The following is a 10,989-nucleotide window of genomic DNA, read 5'->3' on the forward strand; positions in this document are numbered from 1 at the left end:
CATATACATGTGTTATTGCCCTTACCATATCACCTAGCTAGTTGCATCTTTCACCAAGAGTTGCATATACTTCCCTCCTTTTGAGTTAATCTAAACGAATATGCATGTTGGCTAAACTCAAATCCACCATGGGCTTTAGTACACATTTCCCTTGCAATCACCCTCGGCTCCGATATCACTTTATGGGGAGAATACGAAGTTTATCGAAGAAGTGTCCATATGCACTCATGTACATCATTACGTGTACTGGCTAACATACATTTTGGGAACTCATATAAATCCAAAAATTTAAACTATTAAGTCTTCGGCCCATCCATATATATTAATCGCTTAATTTTGATACACAATTCCTAACAAAAGCATATTCTCTACGCATAAGCTTCAAAGTTGACAAGTTCTTTTTTTTTCTTCTCTTGGTTGGTGTTCTAAGTTGATAAGTTCATGAATATATCAAGTACATATGTATAAATTATATTATCAAAAAGAGCAAAAAAAATAAATCAGCTAGAAGACCAAATTTGACTTGTATTTAGCCTAGTAATTTAGGAAATTCTAATGGTGAGCTAGCCAACCGAAGACAGTGTGGCATAATTGACGAGAAGTTAATTAAGGAAATTCTGTAGGTGGCAAAGTTTAATATCTCATACATATCCATGAGGTATCCAAACCTACCAAAAAAACTCCCAATTATGTGTATATATCCACACATGATCGACACTCCACATAAGCACCTACTCAAACGTTTGACTATATCTATGTCCACGCTAGAGTTAAGGGCTCTTCAATTCCTTTAAAATTATAAAGTGTACAATTAGAATCAAATAGTTTGGGAGGTGTGTCATAGACCGTCACTTCTACTAAATATATAAAACTTGAACTAGTTTTGTATCAAAATTCAAAACCAAGTACTCCAAATAAGGCAAAGAAAAAGGATCATACCATCTAGTAGACGAACAGGTAGCAACCTCCATATTTGATCACCAGATATTATTCCTTTCCAGTTTCCATACTAAGAATCCAGCATTTATTACGGCTTTACCTTTCAAATTCTTCTTTATATATCTTCAAACGATAAACGTTGGAGGGCATATCAATGTCTTCATCAGATCTCTCAACGATCCTGCCTAGAGTCCTCATCGTCTCCCGGAGGACCCTTCGGAAGAACAAGTTCGTGGATTTTGTGGGTTCGTTCTATCTTTCTCTCCCCCTTTAGTTTTATTGATATTGTTTATTGAATCATTGGCTGAGATGGTGATGGTGAACTTGATCGTGTTAACTCTTAAGTGGGAGGTCATCTCATGTTGTTTCCATTATTGCAATTGAGAGATGGGCACTTACTCAGCCTTGTACGAATGTCACTCTATATTATCTTTCTGCACTTGGCCTCAACCTAGTATATGGGGGTTATGAGGTCTTTCATATGACCTGGGGTTTACGAGTTAGTTGTTCGGTGGACAGTTGGGTGGCTGCCACGTTACTACAATTTTTTTTTATTGAATTCGTTAGTTTATGATCATTTACTTTTGAAACTGAGAGCATAGAAGTTAATTGTTAAGAAGTGTTTGAGAAATAGTTATGCAGTTAAATGGATGCATTCCCACATCTGTTTACGCTTTTGGAATACTTGGTATTCTACGATGGTGATTGTACACTTACCATGGTAATTTTCATCAAATGAACAGGAGAATATCATCTAGATCTGATAGTAAGCTATGGGGCAGTTCCTGTGATTGTACCAAGAGTTAGGGGATTGCATATGCTGTTGCAAAGCTTTGAACCAATCCATGGTGTTCTTCTCTGTGAAGGTGAGGACATTGATCCATCACATTATGAGGCAGAGATTTCAGGTTTATCAGAGGAGGAACTGGAAGAGATAAGAAACCTGCATGCTAGTGATACAGACATTGATAAAGAGAAAGACACAATTGAATTAAGCCTTGCAAAATTATGCCTTGAAAGAAACATACCATACTTGGGTATATGCAGGGGATCTCAAGTACTCAATGTTGCTTGTGGAGGAACACTCTATCAAGATGTGGAGAAAGAAATCTCAAAGAAATGCAAAGAATTAGAAGGAGGAGTAGTTCATATGGACTATGAAAATTATGATGGGCATAGGCATGTGATCAAGGTAGTGGAGAACACTCCATTGCACAAATGGTTTGAAGAATCATTGGAGGAGAAGATGGAAATCATGGTCAATAGCTATCACCATCAAGGTGTCAAGAAATTAGCTAATCGTTTTGTTCCGATGGCGTTTGCTCCGGATGGTTTGATTGAAGGGTTTTATGATCCTGATGCTTATAATCCTGAAGAGGGTAAGTTCATCATGGGACTTCAATTTCACCCGGAACGAATGCGGCAACAAGATTCAGAAAAGTTTGATTACCCTGGATGCCCATCTGCATACAAGGTAACCCCAAATGCAAATGTTCCTCATTTTGTTCTCTACTTCATTTGTATCAAACTGGTGGCTGGTGCTTAGGATGGCTTTTGTGCAGGAATTTGCTAAGGCAGTTATTGCTTATGAAAAAAGGCTTAATCCCTCCTCAGCTTGTGTTCCAAAATCTCTGAAGCTTGATCCAGAATTGGAGACGAAAAGGAAGATCCTTGTCCGGAGTTTCTCTATCGCAAGAGACATGTACAGCAATGGAATGGTTTCAGGTCAAGAATCAGAACTGGAAGTTGGAGCAAAGTTCCTAGAGGTTAGCCTTTTAAGCAAATTTTATGCAAATGGCGTGGTTGAACAGATGAGATATATGTTTTTCTAATGCTGCTGAATTATACAACCTATTGCAGGCAAATACTGCATTGAGTTCACAGCAAGAGAAGAGGCTGAAACAAATGGGTGCAACAGTGAGAAATGCATCTGCATACAAAGAAAGGCTGAAAATAAATGAAGAGAAGAGCATAGTTGCAAGGGCGATAATGGGCAAAATGTCTATTGAACAATTATCTGATTTGATGTCCTTCTACCACATGATGGGCCAGATATGTTCAGAAGCCATGGAGAAGAAGCTTCATGACTTGGTGAATGAAGGAATCTAATCAAAATGGGGTTCCACCCCTTTGAAGTTTTTCTGTAACTAAATAATCCTAAATTGACAAATTGTTCAAAGATGGCGGTATTCTTTTTGGGGGTAGGGACTTTTCAATAAGTTCTTGGGGCATTTACTTGGTATTTGGGCATTGACCCTGTGAAATTCAAATTTATTTTGCCAGTCTAATATCTTTATGCTTCTAGCTTCTATCTGCTTACATTTGCCTTCGTAAGCAAATCAATCAAATACCCCTTCCTTATGGAACAAGAACAGATGGCTTAGGGTTTGAGTTTTCACTCACAGGTCAAACATTGAAGTTCCAACAGTCAGTGAGAAAACTGGAAGAGAAGAGAAGAAAAGAAAACCTAAAGCACTTCTATGCAGATCAAAAATCAGAAACCACCATATACCAACTTATCAGCTCCATTAATTAATATTGCAATTCAGATAATGCCAGCCAAAGAAAGTCACCGTTCAGATACATATCTGGGGCAGCTCAAACTTAACAGATACTGTACAAGTTCCCAATCGAAATCCCCTAAAAAAAGTTGAACAAAACATTACATCTTAGTACCTATCATCAGGACAGGAAAAAAGTGCCTGGATTTGTGTTACACATACTTGGAATAAATATAGAAAAACAAAAAAAAAACTCGCCCACTACGATAGGTGCGCAGACCATCTCTTAACCTCGCAGAATACCTTGGCAGGTTTTCCCGTCTATATTTATATATTCTCTATTCACTATTACTTATTGCAGTTCCTATGAAAGCTTACAAGAGTACAGAGGCAGAGAATCTCTCCCAGCTCAAATGATATCTGGCTCTCTCAACAAAATTTGGGAGTTTCTAACTCACAGGTTGACCAGGCAGGGACCAACAAGTGACCTGATAATAATTGGAGTTCAAGAGCCGGACATAACTGAAATCACCTGCGGGAGAAGAAGAGGAAATCAGGGTGATCAACCCGACGCAGTCTTAACCAACTGTCAGCGGCCTGCAAGAGGGAGCTTGCCAGTGGACGCTCACACCCACCATTAGGCGTCCACAAGGCCCCCTTGAATCTGTATGAAGCAAGGCCAAAAACAGGCAAGGTGATATTAGGCACACCATCCATCTTACTGCAATCCATCTTTACAGACTCCTGTACACTTTGTACACCTGAAGGTAAAAATAACTCAACATTAATAGATTGTATTTCATGATAAGGGATAAAAAATCAAACATTAAATAGCTCAATAATGCTTATATCCCAAGTTGCTAGAGGATTTGATATGGTACTAGAGCAACAAATAGTAATCTGTTTTATTTTCTAGGAACAAAAAAAAAAGTGGAACTGATTTATAGGGTGGCATGAGGGTGCAACCAAAAGACATTCCAAAAGGTATTTAATGATCATAAGATGCAACTAGCTAAAAGCCCTTGGTGTGCATTTTGGAACAAGTAAGAAAAGAACACAAGTTTTCTAACTAAACAGGTGCAGCATCATGACGATGCTTGAATCTTGATCACCACTAATCGTTCGAGGAAGGAGAAAAAAATATAGATGGAATCATTTATTACCTCCCACTGGAGTACAAAGAGAATGGTAGGTCAAAAAGCAAGCATCCAAATCTTTAAGAGTTGGTCCTGTCGGTATTCTGTAAATAGGATACCTGTAAAGCATTCCATTGAACCAGTAAGAATCATGCAAACAAAACCTAAAAAGTAAAATTAACATTGAAATTATGATACCAGGCCACAGAAATCCAGCTAGAAGAAAGCAAGTCACAACTTCTCAGTGTCTTCAGCTCAGGGAACCGACTGGAAAGATCCGATATCTGTGGCAACAGAAATATTAATACAGGTTCCACAACGGGGGGAAAAAAACTAGAAGTAGGGATTTGTAAGGTGCAGAATACTTTTCACCTTTTTGAACATGTTAGAATTCTTTCTAACCAATCATGATCATAGCTATAATTATTAGCATAGAATACTGTACACTTTAGCTTTCCTTCAGATTCACAACCAAATTACTCATGGATATTCAAAGGGATCGTACAGATGATACCCAGCTAAACATATCTTCTCTTTTTCAAGAATAAAGGGTAAGGAATACTAACCTTGTCGGCTAAAGGCTCTCGGCTGTAAGGTGGGTCCTGCTCAAGGTACTCAAAAAGAAGGGTACTGTGAGAGTTCACTGATTCACCCTCGTCACTGGAAAAACCATCTTGAAGACCAGCGTGCTGATCTCTCAAAGACAACCTATCCATAGTGAGAGGAATGTTGCTTGTCACATGATGATTATTCCGTAGCTCCCTTGAGCATCCCCTTTCTGGTTCACAATCACTACTACCATCACTACTTGAATCCCTGAAATCACTATCACTGTCCTCACCTGGCCGCCTACAAACAAGAGGCCAACAATTTCAGTAAATATAAACTAGGTTATCCCAACAAAGAACTTAAAATGCAATGAAATAGAGAAAACATAGTAGGTTGAAATGAGCTTTAAAATATCTTCATCACTCTCTCTCACACACTTGTGCACAAAAGAGACATACATGTTCATGCAAGCATGAAGCGAAGCAGGTTCACATCCAGTGCAAGGAGCTAACCAGGCCAAAGAAATCAGAAAACGACAACTAGAAAATCCCAATATAAATGAAATATTCCCACAGTGAATAAGCAATCCTCATGATTTTCTGCTTCGAAGTTTTGTGCTGCAACTGCTTCAGTGACTGGCTTTCACCATGCCCCAGTGCTGCTTTGCCTATCTTTAATAGCAGCAACATTCTGCTTTTCAACCACGTGTTGAATGCTAGGAGCCATCAAAAGTGGATTAAAAATGCAGGCAATCTATCATATGCTCCCAAAAATCAGTGATTTTGCACTAGAAACTTTTACCAGCAGTAGACTTGGACAAAGTTTTTTCTCCAAATTCAATTTTGGGAAACACAAATATTTTCATTGCCCATACGATCACAAACTATTTCAATTGAAGAACACATTCTTGTTGATTCAGACCACCAAACCAACGCTCCTCTCACCAAGGTATGGTCAGGTCCATATTTAAGAGATGGCGTGGATACCAATACGTCTATTTTCATTGTGCCATTCAAGAGCTTTCAAGACAATAATCCACATCAAACTCCATAGATGCTAATCAACTAGGATTTGAAAATTAATTTACACAATTCATACAACATTATATATCAGATGCCCAAGGTTTAACTGCATCAGAAACATAATACATAGCTATAAATTACCAACAGACAACACCATGAGCTGGGAAGGCCATTGTTCCAACAATACTATCGAAAAGCAGAAATAACATCACCATTAAACGAGCAGGCACAGAGTTTAAATATTGTAAACGAACACAAGAACACTGCATAAGGAGTAGGGGCTTGACAAGTTGATAATGAAAATTATGCTTTTACCTTGTCTTTGGCAATGACTTTGATGAGTCCCGGTATATTTGAATCCCGGACAGGTAAGGCACATAGTACTGAACAACGCAATCACTATCATTCAGAATTAGAGGCACCCCTGCGCCATAAGCACTCCACTCTATAAAAGATTCCCATAAATCACCAAGAACAAAATAAGGCTGAAATTCCACATCGCAAGTCCTCCAACCCCTCATCGTAGTCTGCGCAGTGACATTATTGCACCACTCAGACTCAGTTGATTAGAGGATACTAAACTAAGAAACACAAACAACATTGGAGTAAAACAATATTTCCTCTCCTAATCTCCTCAACTTCGTATCAATCAAATACATGTTTCAAACGAATAAATGAGTCAACAGCCGAAAAACAAACTCTAATTAGATTCAACAAACCTTAGACAGATACTGAGCAGGCACCGACGGAGTGATCGACTCAAGGAACCGTTCCAAGTTACTCAAAGGTGACGCCATCGGTTCCGATGCTGGCAAGGCCACCGGTTTCGATAACTCCTCGGACATAGTCCGGTTCTCAGGCTCTCTAACCAAATCAGCAGCCGATTTTTCCTTCATCGAAGGCGATTGCCTAACAGCGACGTCGCTCTGTGCTCTCCGTAGTTGATAATTCTGCCGGCTCTGGTGAGACCTACGCGCCTTGGCCGTATTACGAAACCGATCCTCCCCGCGACAACGCGCAAACTGCAGTCCAGCCCCCAACATATCCACAACCTCCAAATCTCAGCAAAAACCGCTTCAAAGCCCTAAATCCCTCAAAACCTAACAACAATTTCTGCTTCCTCTTACAATCCTCAAGAAAGTAAAAAACGGCGATAAAGTCGTATCAAGCAAAAGGTTTTGAATATTTGCAGAGATTTGTGTTCAAGCCTGCAAATAAAGATCTGAAGAAGGAACAATTAAAGAAATACGAAATGCATGGAAGAGAGAATCCGAACAGATCTAACGGGACGAAGAAGGACAAAACGGTAAAAGCACGATCGATTTCAAGAGAAGGAGATGGGTTTCGAAAACGAAGCGGCGGAAGGACACAACGTCCGTCAATCAATAAATTTGGGTAAAAAGGAAGGAACCAATTAATAGTTTTCTATTTTTAATTTTTTTCCCCTCATATCCAGAATTTGACCCAAAAAAAAATACTAATTAGATAGTCTTGAAGCCAGTATTTGACTGGTTAGGAAATTATTTTTGGTGGAAAGACAATTTTGTCCGAAACTTCTTGTGGAAACTGTGAGGGTACATCTGACTTTATAGAAAATACTATGAATTGTCGCCAGTGCGGCATAAATAGCGTTATCTAAATGGTATCATTTTGTTTGGGCATATGGATATATTTTTGTTAGGCATGGATGAATTATAGGTTTACAATAAAGCTATTTTGATGGACCAATTTTCTTAGGAACAATATGGGGTATGAACTTTGGTATGCTCATGTCGACTTATTTTATGAGCTCCACTTCTACTATACTTATAATTATACTAAAATTAATATTGATTTTCATTTCAATTACATTAAAAATCAAGTCAATAAATTTATATTATTGTATAAATAAATTTCTCATTTTTAATTATATCAGTAAAACATATATCTCAATACATTTTATTGTTACTCAATAAAATTCAATCGTTATGATTACATGTAATGAAGAATTGACTAAACGGCACCGGATTGGATGAATTCGGATTAGAACTGGAGGAGGAGACGTGGCGACAAGTGGATAGGAAGGAGGACTTGACACGTGTATGGTGGGATTTTAGGAAAGGGATGGCTGTCTTTTTCTTATCCCATCCTCCTTCGATTGTCTCGAGAACAGAAAAATCAATACCTGTCCCCATCATTTCATATTTCCATGTATGAATTTGACATCCACGCGCTGTTAAGAGCGTGAAGGAAAGCGAAGGCTAGGTTCCACATGTGGTAAGGTGACACCTCCACGTTTGTCGCTGCCTGTCAAACCGCACCTGGTAGTCAAGCCCTTTTTTATTTCTTTTTCGTACTGTATTAAATATAAGAGTACATATATATATATGTATTTTTTTTAATAATATGACGGAGTCATAGGATTAAAAACGATTGGATGAAGTAGAAGAGTACATGTACATTAAAGATTTTATGGGACTGAAATATTTATTTAGTATTGAAGAAAAAATTCTACAGGTTATAGATACGATTCGAGATAATGTATGATTCGGGATGTTAAAATATTAAGTGACAACATATTCAAAAAATATGTATGTAACAGAGATATGAATGTTTCGTTTGATAATAGTAAAATTAATTGAATATAAGTTATGGGACAATCATTTAAGATTGTATATATGGATATGTATAAGATAAGATTGTAACAATAAGAAAAATCGAAATAATTTGTATACGAAAAAGTAAGAAGCAAATAAGAATGCATAAAATTAAATTATGATCTTAAATAAAAGAATAAATGTCGAAAACAAATATACATAGTGAGATTTATGTTGATTTTATGATGGATTCATATATAGTGGATCAGTTTTAGATTCAACAGTGTGGGGTCTGGTAAGAGTCTAATTAGTAATTAAGGGTATGATTCCTTGAGGGTGCTAAAAAGATAGTTTTCTGTTTCTGGATCAGTTAACAAGTAATGACAATTTTCACACCCAGATCTTGCTCGGCCCCAGAATTGAGATTGGACCTTAAGCCTTGTCCAGGTATGGAAGGCAGGCCCAGGCTCAGGCCCATGTTTTGGTTTGAGCCTGAGCCTGCTAAGCCTCAAATTTGGACTTGGGCCTCTAAAATGATTGATTTTTTCTTGCCAATTTATAGTCAAGTCTCCTATGATAGAGACAGCAAGCAAGGCACGGATCAGTCTCAATTGGTACACAAGTTGCGAGGACTTTGGAACTCTCCCTTTATTTTTTTCAATCAACCCCACCTTATACGTTTGTCATTTGAACGTTTGATATGGATCGAAACTTCGGTCATCATATCCGTGCATACATAAATTTTTTATCCAACGACAGAGTAAGTTGAGTCAAAACTCAACGCGTGGCTATAAGAATATCCGTCATAATGATAATCGAACTCATGATTCTCAGAGTTCATAACTTCATATGCTTTGGCTCCAAAAAAATTTATCGCTATACTATCATCCAAGTGATCCGACTCCAGAACCTCCCTCATTAATGAATATAAAAAGTTTGCCGGGAAGAAGAGGGCGTTAATTTTCTGTCACACAAATCATAAAAGCTCTTGAAAGTCTATTTGTGGTTTCTAGAGACGGCGTCAATGGCAGTGTATACATATGGTCCCAATCTTCTACAAGTGAGAATCATGATCTAGGACTAAAAGAGATTGTGGGTCTCAATTATTAACCACTTGATCCTTTCCACATTTATTTCACCATTTATGTCAATTTCGCACTGAATTGATATTCCAAAAATAAACGAAATATTAATGCTACAATAATTAAGCAAATCATAAGGGGTTGCTTTACAAGTTTTTATATTATAAGGGTGTTTTTGCAAGTTAGGAGGGGTTACAATTGTTTTAGCTAAAATAAAATATAATTTCTCCCCAAAAATTCAAACTACGTTAAATCATGTTTTTTTTTTCTTTGGCGTATTAGAGTGTTTTTTTTTTTCCCTATCTATGGGGCCAAACCATATAGACTTTGTAGGTTCTAAGTTCTATTTTCATTGGGAGTAATACACTTGTCGTCACGCGCTGTGTTTTGCATAACTTATCATATCTTTAGATGAGAAACTTTTGTGGATGCGGATTTGACAGTCCGAGTTTAGGCACATATCAAATGTAGAAAGGCAAGCTTGTATACTGTCATTCTCGATTTTTAAAAAAAAATAGGGTATGGGATTCATAGTTTAGTGTTCAATTCCTATTAGGAGCAACATGATTGTGGCCACGCATTTGATAAAACTTATGTGCGCGCAAGCTTGTTGGCCCAAATTTAAACCCATATCGGATGTACAAAATGCAAACTTGTATCGTGTCGTTCTCGGTTATAAAAAAAGAAGAAGTGGACTTAAGGTTTTTTTTTCTTCAAAATTTATTATATATATTATAACACTATGATCAACCAAAATACTCAATAACACATTTTAAATCATGATTAACAAGATTTTAGGGAAAATTATAAGCAATTGTAGCGTCATCCCTCTTACAACCATGTCGAATTGCAAGCGATTTGTTTCCATTTTCATTAGTGCTATTATTAAATTTGTGTGTTTCAATTAGCCAATTATGATTCCTGTTGACTGGTCAAGATGCTACGAATCTTTGCATGATTTGTGTATTAATTAAGACTTAACTAACAAATCAGAGTTTTCCATGTGCATTATCAATGATTTTTTTTCGAGATTATCAATGATTTATTATGCATTAGTATACATCTAGTCTTCTTCATTAATAAAATAGATGAACTGCGTAAGTTCCAAGTATATCATTCATTTGTTTGGGTAATTTGATTTTGAGTCTCCTCTAGAAATGGACATATAATAGTTCTACTATATG

The 10,989-nt window shown here is 37.2% G+C and overlaps 2 protein-coding genes across 2 annotated transcripts; one reads left to right on the forward strand and one right to left on the reverse strand.

Moving 5' to 3' along the window:
- Positions 1-871: 871 nt before the first annotated feature.
- LOC119980431 (putative glutamine amidotransferase GAT1_2.1) lies at positions 872-3,243 on the forward strand. The gene is made up of 4 exons (XM_038823129.1): positions 872-1,184; positions 1,683-2,413; positions 2,502-2,705; positions 2,800-3,243. Exons 1-4 carry the CDS (start codon positions 1,094-1,096, stop codon positions 3,046-3,048), a joined length of 1,275 nt encoding a protein of 424 aa, XP_038679057.1. The 5' UTR covers positions 872-1,093; the 3' UTR covers positions 3,049-3,243.
- A 195-nt stretch (positions 3,244-3,438) lies between these two features.
- On the reverse strand, positions 3,439-7,557 carry LOC119980901. Its single transcript, XM_038823739.1, has 6 exons — positions 6,867-7,557; positions 6,463-6,674; positions 5,143-5,425; positions 4,775-4,860; positions 4,604-4,695; positions 3,439-4,201 (listed from the first exon to the last, which is right to left on the reverse strand). Exons 1-6 carry the CDS (start codon positions 7,188-7,190, stop codon positions 3,969-3,971), a joined length of 1,230 nt encoding a protein of 409 aa, XP_038679667.1. The 5' UTR covers positions 7,191-7,557; the 3' UTR covers positions 3,439-3,968.
- Between the last annotated feature and the right edge of the window lie 3,432 nt (positions 7,558-10,989).

This window comes from Tripterygium wilfordii, chromosome 2 (assembly GCF_013401445.1).
Source record: "Tripterygium wilfordii isolate XIE 37 chromosome 2, ASM1340144v1, whole genome shotgun sequence".
Classification (NCBI taxonomy): Eukaryota; Viridiplantae; Streptophyta; class Magnoliopsida; order Celastrales; family Celastraceae; genus Tripterygium; species Tripterygium wilfordii.

Bases quoted from the DNA above. Each gene is read 5' to 3' on its own strand.
- LOC119980431 (XM_038823129.1), top strand. From the start codon at position 1,094: ATGTCTTCATCAGATCTCTCAACGATCCTGCCTAGAGTCCTCATCGTC. The intron at 2,414-2,501 runs GTAACCCCAAAT...GCTTTTGTGCAG, and splicing joins GATGCCCATCTGCATACAAG to GAATTTGCTAAGGCAGTTAT. The intron at 2,706-2,799 runs GTTAGCCTTTTA...AACCTATTGCAG, and splicing joins TTGGAGCAAAGTTCCTAGAG to GCAAATACTGCATTGAGTTC.
- LOC119980901 (XM_038823739.1), bottom strand. From the start codon at position 7,190: ATGTTGGGGGCTGGACTGCAGTTTGCGCGTTGTCGCGGGGAGGATCGG. The intron at 4,861-5,142 runs GTTAGTATTCCT...CTGTTGCCACAG, and splicing joins GAGAGCCTTTAGCCGACAAG to ATATCGGATCTTTCCAGTCG. The intron at 4,202-4,603 runs GTAATAAATGAT...TTTTACCTTCAG, and splicing joins TCTTTGTACTCCAGTGGGAG to GTGTACAAAGTGTACAGGAG.